The 13,506-nt window shown below is 40.2% G+C and overlaps 1 protein-coding gene and 1 long non-coding RNA gene across 3 annotated transcripts in view; one reads left to right on the forward strand and one right to left on the reverse strand.

The window, feature by feature from the left end:
• The window catches only part of LOC139071755 (uncharacterized), a 46,748-nt gene that overhangs the window by 19,791 nt on the left and 13,451 nt on the right, over window positions 1–13,506 (forward strand). The window lies entirely within an intron of this gene.
• The window catches only part of jph3a (junctophilin 3a), a 32,018-nt gene continuing 23,009 nt past the window's right edge, over window positions 4,498–13,506 (reverse strand). For both annotated transcript variants that reach the window (XM_015954029.3, XM_015954028.3), the window contains exons 4-6: window positions 12,084–12,208; window positions 8,830–10,076; window positions 4,498–6,088 (exon numbers count right to left, since the gene is read on the reverse strand). In XM_015954029.3, the coding sequence (XP_015809515.3) occupies window positions 6,008–6,088; window positions 8,830–10,076; window positions 12,084–12,208 (1,453 nt within the window). In that variant the 3' untranslated portion in view covers window positions 4,498–6,007. The remainder of the gene's footprint in view (window positions 6,089–8,829; window positions 10,077–12,083; window positions 12,209–13,506) is intronic.

A 13,506-nucleotide genomic window follows, 5' to 3' on the forward strand; every position in this document is an offset into this window, starting at 1 on the left:
TCCTTTTTGAGTGCTGTAGGAAGTTTGCTTTCAATGGACTTTGTTACTAGTGGGTTTTTAATAGCACCAGTATCTCCAAGGTCACTTAAATCCAAAAGAGCCTTTTCCACCGCTTGAATCAATTCAACGATCCTCCTTGGTTGATAATTCCTTACAGGTGGAATTCTTTGAAGTTCCTCTACTATTTCAATAGCGATAACCGTTTGGTTGCCGAAACGGTTCTCCAAAACACGAAGGATTTCTTCTACAGTGTGATAAGTGTTAAGATGAAGGTTTCTTGTTATTTTCTCATCAAGACTGTCCAGTAACTGAAGCTTCTTCACCTCCTGAGAACCAGTTGGTTCACCCTGCTTTTGAAGGGCTTCCCACTCCTTCCTCCATCTGTGAAAGTCTCGTTTATTTCCTCCAAACTTAGGCAGAGCCACTGGCTTTAGTTTAATAGCAGGTGTTGTAAGATGTGTGGGTAAAGTCATCACCCTTTCTTCTGAATCCCTTCTTTTTATGAAGTCAGCCTTTCTGGAGATTAGCCTTGGGATTGTTAGTTCAAGAGCTTTGAACCGACCCTGAAATTCTTCTTGGTCATGCGATGGAATCCACCGCTTCCACTGGGCATATAATTCTTTTCCAGATCGTGCCACATCTTGTAAGTGAGTGAGAATGAGGTTATATGCCTCCTGGCTGCTATCTGGACTCACAGCGGCGGCACGTTCACACTCGGTTTCTGCTATTTGGAATGCTGTAGTCAATTCAGTGTATCCAAAATTATCCCACAAAGCATTTAGAAGAAGGGCTTTACTTTCTGTAAGCTTTGACTCGCATTCCTCTGCAGTTTTTTCTATGTCGGCCTTTTGTTGTTCTGTTAACGCTACATCCCCTTCAGAGTCCAGCTCAGCCTCCAACTTTGCGATGAGTCCCGCCTCCACTTCATCATTTGCAGTCATTACTTTCTCAGCCTGCAAGCTAAGCTTACTGAAGCTGGCTTTGAGCTCTTCCTCAGACATATCCTTGTATGTTCTGGTTATGGTATTAACCAAACGTGAGAAAGATCTTTTTGCTGATGTTCTCTCGGCCTTCAGTTGTTCAACGGATTTCTCTGACTCATCCATTTCGATTCTTCTTTGTTGATGCGTAGAGACCGGTTTTTCACTGTTAAGTTCCTCTGTTAGGTGACACAATCCCCACTTAACAGGGATCATCTACTGGAGAAATACGCAGGATTCCACTCAGGACTTCATGGCTTCACTTTTCATTTTCCTTTATTTCACTTCCGTTTCATATTATCCAAGACGGAAATAGGGGATGACGAAGCACGAAGCAAGGCAAAGCCTACGAGCAGGTGAAAAACCTTAAACAAAAACATTGTGTGTGCTAAGAAACAGTGTAAATTGTGTAACATTTCATTATAAACAGCCATTCATAAAATGTGTGATTTCAATGTGATATTCATTTATAAATGTTAGCACGAATATATATATATCATTAATTCATTCGGATATATCATTAATTCATTCGGATATATTAATTCATTCGGACCCAAACTCACTTAAATTCATCACTTCAGCTATTTGTTTCACTCTTACATAACAACATCAAATAATGAGCAGGTTTGAAGTAACTTATTAACAATCAAACATCAAACTGACTTCTAAACACCCGACACAAACATTTATGATGCGCACCGGAGACCACAGCTCCGAGCTGCGCTTAACATCACACATCAGCTGATCGGCATGCGCACACGCGTTACAAATCTGCGTCTTACCGGCTGCCTTTCCAGTCTTTAGATGAGTGTCATTTACCGCTTCGGAGGATCACCACGTTAGTGCTTCCTCTAGGAACTTTCACAAACAGTTCTCTCTCCTGACATGTCCTACATAAAACATTTCAAGCAGGAAATGCGCGGTGACGTTCTGAGACGTGGAGCGACGCGCGCACTGACCTTAATTAGTTCCAGCTGTTTCATCTACCACCTACCCCGTGTGTCTTATTTATTTTCTTTATTTTTACATATTTTTTCCATTCTTTTTTATATTTTTATTTTAGTTTTTATTTCAATCTAAATATGCTGTATGATCATGATTTTGACCGCACAGTGATGAATCAGATTATTTAAAGCTGAGCTCAGGTCCACCAGCATCGCTTCAATAGAACTTGTTGCAAAATACATAATTTGCTCAAAGATCTCAAAAAGCAGCATGCCATCTTGAGAAAGTCAAGAACAAAGAAGAAAATGATGAAAATTACCAAACAAAAGCCTCTGCTGATCAAAAAAAAAAATAAAACTCTTAAGATGAAAAATGCGAGAGTGGAACTTTTTGGAGGGTGTGTCACATTTTTATCAGGTGTTATTTTCAGACAGACAGGATCGTGTGGTGGTAGTGTGATGGTCTGGGGTTGCTTTGCTGCTTCAGTTCCAGTTTCTGTAATTAATGGTAACATGAATTCTGCTCACTGGCAGAAATTTGTAAAAGAGAATGTCAGATGTTTAACTCTCAATCTAAAGAACAGTATATGTGGACCTAAAATCCTCCGCGATGAGGAACTCATCCAGGTTACCACAAGCATGTTGTTGCCTCCAGTTATCTTACAAAAGGATGTCAGATTTAGGGGTCAACTACTGTTTCACATAGAGCCAGGGTGGTTTTAGGTTTATTTTCTGTCAATAAGGCAACGGTCGCTCAGGTGGGTTGCAGGTTCAAACCCAGGCTCCAGCAGCCATGTCAGTCGTAACCTTGGACAAGACACTTCCTCCTCCTTGCCTGCTGGTGGTGGTTAGAGGGACCGGTGGGGGCTGCTTGGCAGCCTTGCTTCCGTCGGTGTGCCCCAGCGCAGCTGTGGCTATAATGTAGCTCATGCATCGTGTGTGAATGGATGAATAGTACAGGGGTATTCAGGTTTTTTTGCTTGTAACTGACAATAGTCTAAAGTTTATTTATAAGACCAAAAACAAAACAAAACAAAAAAAAACTTGAAAAGCATCAAAATATGTATCAAATCTATTTAAGGTATGATATACTTTTTTATGCCTCCTAGTTTTATAAAACTTTAATATAAAAATAAAAATAAATGAATCTTCACTTCAATAAATGATTGCATGTTTATTGTATTACTGAGTAGACACATTTGAAATGTAAATACCTTGAGTGGGATGAAATCAGCAAGTGTGCGTTTCTTACCTGGGGAAGATGGATGGATGCTTTATGGGAGGTAACCTCCAGCGTTGGACTGATTGATGTAGATTCAAAACCACTTTATTATTGCTTAGAGCCTGCACGGTAATACTCTCACCTGCTTCTTATTCTTTGGAGTTTCTTATGTTACACTGCCAGGCCAAAAAACAAGTCATCATCAAAAAATCTGGACTCTGTGGTGGACAATCCATGTGTGAAAATGATGTCTCGTGCTCTCTGAACCACTCTTTCACTATTTGAGCCAGATGAATCCTGGCGTTATCATCTTGGAATATGCCCGTGCCGTCAGGGAAGATGGAATAACCTGGTCATTCAGTGTATTCAGGTAGTCAGCTGACCTCATTCTTGGAGAACATCCTGTTGCTGAACCTAGACCTGACCAACTGCAGCAAGCCCAGATCATAGCACAGCCCCCACAGGCTTGTACAGTAGGCACTAGGCATGGTGGGTGCATCACTTCATCTGCCTCCCTTCTTATCCTGATGCACCACTCTGGAATAGGATCCATCTGGAGTCATCAGACCAGTTTTAATAATACGTTGGACAGTTCTTAACCCAGTTTTAGTCGTTTCTCTGATCTCCTTAGATGTTTTCTCTGCTTGATGCCGATGATCTGACCCTTCTCAACTGGACTAACATCTTTTCCACGGCCATCAGATGTGTCTTTCCACATGGTTGTTTAAGAAATGAGAAGCAACTCATTGCACCAGTAAGGGTTAAATAACTTGTTGTCAGCTGAAAGATAATCGCCCATGCAGTACTTATCCAATAGAAGGCTCGGACCCATTTGCTTAGTTAAATCAAGAAGGCAACTTTTTCTTATTCATTTATATATATATACTATATATATATATATATATATATGGGTAGACCCCCCACCCCGCGTGTATGCTCTTAGCAATCGGGAGGTTGCTACATCTTTTTTAAAAGACACATTTTTTCAGAAGCAATGTGTATCTTTGCATAGGTACTTCTGCATATGTGGGCTCCTGCTCTGTGACTGACATCTGTACGTAGGCGAATGTGGTGCATATTTCAAATTGCATGGGGCTCTACAGGATGGGGGACGGGCTTAGCAAAAAAAAAGTCATTTGACATATTGCCTGGATCATATAAGAGTACATCACTTTTCTGCATTTCTAGAAAAGCATGCTTAATTCCTGAAAGGGGGAAGACTCTAAATTGCTGCTCTGAATGTTTGAAGCTTAATATTATGTTTATGTTTATGTATTTAGCAGACGCTTTTGTCCAATAATAATTGGACTGAAACTGTTTTCAGCAGCAGCAATAACCACAGCAGACTTGGTAATTTCAAACATTTCATTATTTTCTCCACATTAATTTCGAAACAACCTCATAAACCAAAGAGTAAGAAAGAGCATGCTCGGGCATGCAATGATGTCACAACATGATGATGCCACTGGGTGCGAAGTATAAAACATACAGTAGCAGAGAGTTTGTTTTCATTCATAGACTCAGGGACATCTTGCTGTCCACTGAGAGGTAAAAGCTAGCGTTTATTTTACACTGCTCTCCATGTCTCATGTAGCCTCGTGTTGCTGGATAAGACACGAAAGGGAGAAACTCACGAACCGACACCAGATTGAGCAGGCTAAACAAACATGCTGAAAAAATCCCACAAATAAAAATCTCATCCGGCCCAAAAAGTGTCCGAAAAACGACACGGTAGAAACCCGGTTGTGTTCCCTTTGTGACTGGTCCAAAAGGGGAACTAGGAGAGGGACCAAACAGTGCATGCCAATTCAGAGTGAAGGGGGAGGTGAAGAGGTGAGGTCTTAATCGTCTCCTCTTAACCCACCCATGGGTGTTTCTCAGGGGTGGTAAAATAAAGTTTTAGGGGAAATAAATGAATAAATACGAGGCACTCAGCATTCTCTCTGTCTTGCAAACTACAAAATGTTACAAACCTTGAATAATAATTATGACACATCGACATATATAATTAGTGGTTATAACGTAACAGTCTCAAGGCTGTACAAAGGGGCAAGGCTGAATCCTCCTCAGCATATCAGCGGTTACTTTGTGTGTTTAATTTTCTGCGTGCGAATGTGTGAATTTTTATAAATTCAGGTGTGTGACAATGGATCTGTTTGGAGGTGAGGTGGCGCGGCGCTGATCATCTTCAGGATGGAGTGCATACAAACCAGGACAGAACCAAGTTGTTAAAGGGATAGAAAATGCACTTCTTCAAACTTCACACAGCCTCATGCAACGCATGTGTGCACGTTTGTGTAAGTTTATAGTGGAAACAAACGTAAATGAATGTTTAAATAAATAAAAATCATGACAGAGCCCTTAAAATGGATCTACTCTTGCAGCATAGTTTTGTATGTAGCGCATAGTGCCAATAGAGACTGAAAGGAGGGAGGGTTTAAAGTCAAAAGGGGGGGTTGGGATGGAGTGTGCGCCATGCTCTTGGCTAACATGATCTCCATGACAACCAGGAAACAAGGGTTTGCTATAACGGTTGGTAGAACGCTGCCTGTGCCGTCTTCACTCTGTCGGTGATGGACACCCATGCTTGTGTGTCCTGATTAAAGCTGCTCTCTTTACCGTTTCCCACTCACAAACGTCTTTGCTCGTATGTTGCAAGCAGAAAAGAAGTAATTAGAAACAAAATATGTTTTTTGTAGAAACTGAAACAGGCTTCAACCGAAGCAAAAGTACCAGTAGCAACAATAGAAAGGTTCTGCTGTGTCCATCACTCAGGCTGCAGGCTCCAGTTGAAGACGTCCATCTCAGTTGTTATTAATATAATATATCAATATGTCTTTGTAGATAATACATGTATAAGCTTAAATAAAGAAGTGAATGAAAAGGATGGCTACTCCAATATTGAGTAAAATGACCATAACCACCAGAACAGAGCTGGAGCCCTAAAAGAGAAGAGAAGAGAGAAAAGAAAATTAGAACTAAAGCTGACCACAACCTGGTTTAACTCTTTAATACCACACACTAGATTTTTGGTTGTAGTTGACTTTATTTAATTTTATATTTCATTTGATGTGCATCCATATATTTTTTTGAGTTTATGTTTTGGTTTTGCTTGGTGTGTTTGTAATTTATTTTTCTGCATGCTTGATGCAAATATTGTTTGCTCTGTGTTGACGCATGATGTAAAACTGTGAATGAAGGTTAGACCCCAGGAAGATGAGATACTGTTTCAACAGTAGCTGATGGGGATCTAAATAAACAAACAAACAAACAAACAAACAAATGCCTGGTTGGTGTTTTTCTCATCTGTCATGTCTTCTGCACTCTGGTGGAAGTTGTAAGTACTGCAGATGGCAAATAATTAGTTATGTTAAATTATTATGCAATATGTCAGTTTTTCATCAATACAATGTGAAGAATTGGTTTTATCTGTAAACACTACAATTTTTCTGCTTGGTAGTTCATAGTGATGCACCGATATGAAATTTTTCGGTTGATACCGATATCCGATTTTAAGGTCACCGTTGTGGCCGATAACTGATATTTGCTGATATCGATATACTGACATTAATGCTTCTAAAATCAGCAGATTTTGTATAGAATAAAAATTATTAAAGCTGAATTTATGTTATTATGTACACACAACACACACATTTACGCTTTACAATCACTGTGACATGACTAAACAAATACACATCACCCCCTCACCCTCTGAAACAGGCTAACAAATGGTGACACGATGAAAAAAATATCGGTTGATAATATTGGCCCGTTTATTTATCGGACCAATGCCAATATGTTAAAAAATGACCATCATCGGCCGATACAGATATTGTTGCCGATATATTGTCCATCCCTCATTGTTCATGAATCGGGCATTAATGTTCATAATTTGTTTATATCTGAGTAAATCCAAGCAGTATTGTGGATCAGTTTTCATGACCAGTGTTATTAATATCCAAAATAGCTCATTTTAATTAACCTCCTGAAACCAGAATTTTTATTTGGTGTGAGTTATTTTAAGTTATTTCAGTTCAGTGAGACCTCATGACCATAAAATAATTTAGTAGTTCAAAATTAAACAAACAATGATGACAAATTTTCTAAAATAAATAGCTAAAACAAAAAAAGAAATCAAGATCATAAATTTAAATCAGGTGCCTAAGACACAAAAACAGGTCTGAGTAAGAGGACACAGGATCCCAGCCTTAAAAAAAAATCAAATGTAATTATGCAAATCCCTCTTAGAATACTAAATAATGTATGTTAGAGTTGAAAATAATTGTTAAAGGCTTATAATAGTTGTATACTATGCAACATTTTCATATTTTGGATCTTTTTTTTTTAATCTACCAAAATGATCCTTTACAGGTTATAGAAATGTGACCCCACCAACTGAACTTGAAGCTTTAATGAGCGTGCTGGTCCCAGGCCCTGTTGGACTTAGTGGGACTAACATGCCGGCGCTTGAGTCTGCCTTCAGCACGTTTCCTGCATGCTTTAGATTGTAAACGCAGCTGATATTTTTGATTTAGTGATGAACCGCTCCTGTAGAAGCCATTGAGGGCTGAGGAGACAGCTGTTAGATTAAAGTGTAAAAAGACGGATGAACAGCGAGGAGATTGCTTCCACTAACACAACAGTAGGGAGCTAAAAGCAAGCTAAAACTGTCTAGAATCCATTTAAAAGGGACATATTATACAAACTCACCTTTTGCATCCTCATGTGCTGCCATGTGAGTCTCTACTGCCTCTATATCTCTCCATAGCAGCTTCACACCCATCTCTAAACTTCCATTCATCTCCAAGATCTTGGAAAATGTTGTGGCTAAACAACTAACAGCTGCTCTTGATGAACATAACATCTATGACAGTTTCCAGTCAGGTTTTGGTAGAGCTCATTCTACCGAAACAGCTCTTCTTAGGGTCTCCAATGACCTTCTGACTCACAGTGATGGAGGGAACTGGGTTATGGTTAACCCTCTGTCAGGAATCTTTGTGACCTTTGACCCAGGTCTCACCCTGTATTCTCATGCCAGTTCTCTTGTTCGCTCTTCCTTCTGCTAGCTCAGGAACATTGCTAAGCTGAGTCAAATTCTGTCACATTCTGAACATGAGACTGTTATCCACACCTTCATCTCCTCACTCGGACCCCTCCTGTCCACTACACGTAAAAACGTTGTGAAACGGCAGAAAAAAGCTACTACGCAGCATTCAGCCACCTTTATGGTGGATGAGTTCCTTTCCACCGGCAGTGAAGTAGCGTAACGGGCTATTTTTTACATTTTTAGTAGTAATGCAGTTTACCCCTTCTACCACTAGATGGTGTTCGTACGTGTGGTCAGAGCTGTTCTTATATTTAGGAACATTTCTACGTACAAGTACAAATTCATAAATACCACACAATGCATAAAATCGGTTCTACACACAAAATACGCACAGATCTGTTTGTAGGTACGGTTAATAAATGAGGGCCCTGGACTGAGGCAGGCAGTACCTCTGTCTCCCTGAGGGGGGCGTATGTGAACTCTCAGTCTTGTGTTTGTTCTACTGTTGCCCTATTTTTTGAGGCAGAGACTGCAGGTATCATCAGCAAATACAAGCGATGGTCATGCAAATACCATATTTAGATTTTCTGTACTTATTTCTTGGGATTAGTCGTGGTTTTGTATGTGTGGACTCACTGAGTTTGTTTGGAGGGTGAGAAGCTCTCCTTCCTGCTCCAGAGTGATGGGTTGAGATTTTAGGGGTGGGGAGAGGGTGAGGTCCCTGTGCAGCGGCCTCTCCTCCAGCTCTGCCCCCACATTCAGGTTGTCCAGCATCTGTACTGAATCCACGGATCCTTCCCGGACTGGCCGAAGGCCTCGGGATCGCAGCCTGCTGTGTTTTTGGGTGGGGGACTCCTGACCCAACCCTTGAGTTGTCTGCGAATCTGGACAATGGAGCCTCATGTCAACTGTATAGTCATTGGTCCTCTCCTCATCCTCCGCCGTGAGGCGTGAGTGGGCAGGGCTCCAACGGAGGGTGCTTTCTGGAGTCCACGCTCCAGTGAGGCCATCTAGCCTTTGGTCAATTACTACATGCTCATTAATCTTGTGGTTGGAGGGGTTGTGCTGCTTTGGATGGTGGTTGGAGTAGACATGCTCTCGAGCATTGTAACTGGAAGAAATGTGGTCCTTCCCACTGTGATTGGAGTTGCTAAAATCCTGAAGCTTGTGATTGGAAGAAGCATGCTCAGAAGTCTTGTGATTGGACACGTTATGTTCCAAAGTTTTGTGATTGGATAAAATGTGCACCTGCGGCTTGTAGTTGGAAGAGGCATGCTCAAAGGCCTTGTGATTGGTGGAAGAATGATCCCATGTTTTGTGATTGGAGGACAGGTAGTTCCTTGACTTGTGATTGGAGGTGGCATGCTTGGACGGCTTTTGGTTGGACAAGGAGTGCTCCCACGTTCTGTGGGAGGAGGCGTGCTCCCAGGACTTGTGATTGGTCGAGGATTTCTCCCGCAGTTTGTGGTTGGACAAAGGGGTTTGCTCATAGCCGTTGGTCTGGCCCTCCTGCTCCTCAAGAAGCGAAGGTGTGGTGGAACGGCTGCTGCCTCCTTGGTCTGGATACATATCATCAGGCCAATTGTTGGCACCGGATCTTGGCAGATCCATCCCCCGCCCCTCCACCAACACCTGAATTTCAGCCCCGCCCTGATCGTCCACGGCACTCTGTCGCATAAAGCAAGCGTTTCTGGGCCGATGGGTGTGTTTTGGCGGTGTGTGAGGGGGCGAGGTAGGAACGCTCAGCACCGGGCTGAGATCAGGCGTTATCACAGGCGGCGTGGTGCCCGGAGTGCACAGCTCAGGACTCTCTGTTCCTGTGGAGATGACCTCATGGTCTTTGTCCTTGGCATCCTGGTGTTTGGGCGACTGACATTCGAGCCCTATGAGATCAGAAAAGCAGCCGTGAATTGATTTGGCATCAGTTCACAGCCAAAGTTTACAGTGTGAGTGTGTCTAAGTGTTACCAGCATGCAGGGTAACACAAGGAGATCAGAGCTGCTAAATAAACTAGAATGGAGGTGTTGATACACAGAAAGCTGTGTTAATAAAAAGCCTTTTTCATGTCTTCAAAACGTGTCCGAAAACAAATAACCCAGCAAACCTGCTGTCTAAATCAAGAAAATGAGTCATGCTTTAGTGTTTTTTTTAAGTTACAACAGCCAAAGTAGGTTGTTCAGTTTTTTACTAATTAGCTGTAATAAAGAAGCTCTCTCTGGGAAGCTGGATCAAATGTAACTAGAAGAGTTTAAGGTGGAACAGTGAAAAGCTAAAAATGACAGAATTTTATTCCACATTTGATCACCATAGACTCAAAATACTTGGATAGAGAGGTAGAAACCCAGTGTGTATTTATGATCAAACCTGTTTAAGCATTGCATTAAATAAATCAGCACAGGAATTAAAAAAACAAAAGTCATTTTAAAAGTCATTAAACTAAATAAAACCAGCCCCATCTTCAACCGATGTGTTGACTCTTCTACAGAGGAAGGACATTTTCTTATACACTATTTACAAATACATAAAAATACCGCACATATCTAAAGCTAAGGTAAATTCCTATGTTTTGTTGCAACACACCACAGGGTAAAATGTTATTTTGTAGTTTCTGAAAGTTTTCAGTTTTTATTTGACATAAATTATAATTTAAATACATTATATTTTTGTAGTACAAATTTCAGAAGTTGGTTTGTTAATATTTGGTGTATGTCCTAAAAAATGTTAAAGAAATGAAACCAAAGAGGCTAAATGAGATACGGTGTCATCAAAACTTTGCCATACTAAAAACAAACAAACAAAGGCATGTCCAGCGCCTCAGGACCCGGGTTGGAGACCCCTGCTTCACATGGAAGGAGCAAGATCTAAAACCTATTCCTGACACGGCCACTAGCAGGAACTTATGAACAAAAGGTCAGTTTCTGCTGATAATTGCAAATAAATAGATTAATTAAAGAATTCAACTGAGGTGGAATAAATCAAATCTGATTATTTTCACGACAGATTGAACAGGGATGAAGTTATTAACTAAACAGGCAGGGAGATTTTTGCAGCACCAGTGTTTTTAAGCGTAACAAGGATATTAATGTTTTGTTTTTCTATTATAACTATACCTGTTTATTTTTAAAGATTGCCACATGAACGTTTGTCTCCGACAATTTCGGCAGCTTAACGCCTGAATTTGTTTTGAATTATAAAATTATTTTTCACTTGTGAATTTTCTTTCAGGTACATGCAGTATTTTAGTTGCATTTGCAGGTTTGATGCTATTTTGCGACAACCTGCATTAAGGGGTTAAACAGGTTTAGTCCCACTGCTCACTGCGGTTTGTTATTTCTTCATTTTATTTAGAGGCCGATATATCGGGCCGGTATAGTAATTTTTTTCTATATCAGCCATTGGCCAAAATTATTTTTAAAAGCTGATAAAAATAAATAAATAAATAAATAAAATCAGGCACCTGTGTGGCTAACTGCTGCCACACAAGTACAAAAGGACCCGAAGGAACCCAACACAACATTTTTTTAATGTGTTGAGTTTGTTTTATATTTGAAGTTCAATAAATATTAAGACATTTATTGACTTATCTAATTTATATTTCAAACAGTGAGTGTTCAGGTGTCTTTCACAATCAATGTGCTGCTAAAACATAAATATATTGGCCTTAATAAAAATAAGATATTGGTCATGGGCAACGAAAATCTTTAAAAATCGGTATCGGCATCAGCCTTAGAAAAACCCATATCGGTTGGCCTCTAGTTTTATTCACTTACAACTATTTAGAGGATATTGTAGCATGTGGTGAGGAGGGAATTAAAATACTAAGATCCATGTTAATTTTAACAAAATTTACTTTTACAGCTTTAATAAACAGAAAAAGAAGTGTGTCTCACCATTTCCATAGATGTGAAAGGAGGGCGAGAGCTCTTTGGCAGCTATCCGAGCCAGTCGACACTCCTCCATGGATTTCTGAGCCACTCGTTCAGCAGCCTCAGCCTTCCCACGAGCATGGCTCATCCTGAACACAACAGGTACACATTTACACAAACCGTAGCGTTAGAATAATTCACTCTCTGTCTGAGAAGTTCTGTGTAACTTATCTTTTTTTAAAGTGGCGGTGTGTATTTTCCCTCTCGGTAGGGGGCAGTACATACCTAAATCATTGCAAACAAGCAGTATTATTGTGTTCGAGTAAGACCTTATCATTGGATGGCCGGTAAGGTCAAAAAGACTTTGGAGGGCAATTTTCGAACAAGTATTTCATCATAACGTTCAACCTCCAGCAAAATAACAAACACATCAAACTCCCTTTCATTACTGGAAATAAGTGAAGAGGTAAATGTGTAAAACAACGTTCATGAATGGCGAAGGCTTTGAAACCATTTGCTAAAAATCAGTAAATGTGTTTTTTCCTCACGGGCTCCATGGTGTCTATAAGGGCCCAGAGACTTAGACCTGCTCCCATATGTTTTAGAACTGGTTATATGTTATGAAGCTGCCAATATTCTTCAACAACATAATTTAATTCAGTTTCAACAACATTTCGATGGATATTGCCTGAGATTGTTGATAAAAAGACTTTCTGTTCTACTTCTTTCTTAGACATTTTAATAACTTGAGAAAAATGTGATAATTCAAGATTAAAAAGATTCAAGATCATTTTGTTGTCATTGCACAGGTGTGCAGCAAAATTGACTTTGCGTTTATTAAAGACAGCTCACAGAAAGAGGTGATAAAATACAAATAAAATAAAATAACAAGGCTAAAATAGAAGTCATACACATACTCGCTTGCTTGCTCTCCGTCTGTCACACACACACACACACACACACACACACACACACACACACACACACACACACACACACACACACACACACACACACACACACACACACAACCATCTTTTGCATATACAGCCAGTTTAAGGTGAAAACAGTTTAGAAGTATAAATGTAAACATGGTAATTAAACAAGTCTAAATTATAAAGTGAAAAATAAAGTAAACATAATATAAATGTAAACAGCCACTCGTTGACGTATCTGGATAAAGGTGCTGTAGTGCACTACGGTAACTGTCCAGCAGAATCACTGTTGTTTGTGATTTTTGTTTGTGATGTTTGTGCCCAGGAAATAGAACTGTGACACCCTTATTGGGAGTCACTGGTGCTCCACCTTTCTCCTTCTTGGGTCAATGATGATTTGTTTGGTTTCGTTGGTGTTCAGAGTCAGGTTGTTACTGTCCACCAGCTGCTGCACTTCTTCCCTTTACACTGACTCTTTCCATCTGCCGTTAGACTTGTGAATAGATTATAAA

Source organism: Nothobranchius furzeri, chromosome 9, assembly GCF_043380555.1.
Source record: "Nothobranchius furzeri strain GRZ-AD chromosome 9, NfurGRZ-RIMD1, whole genome shotgun sequence".
Classification (NCBI taxonomy): domain Eukaryota; kingdom Metazoa; phylum Chordata; class Actinopteri; order Cyprinodontiformes; family Nothobranchiidae; genus Nothobranchius; species Nothobranchius furzeri.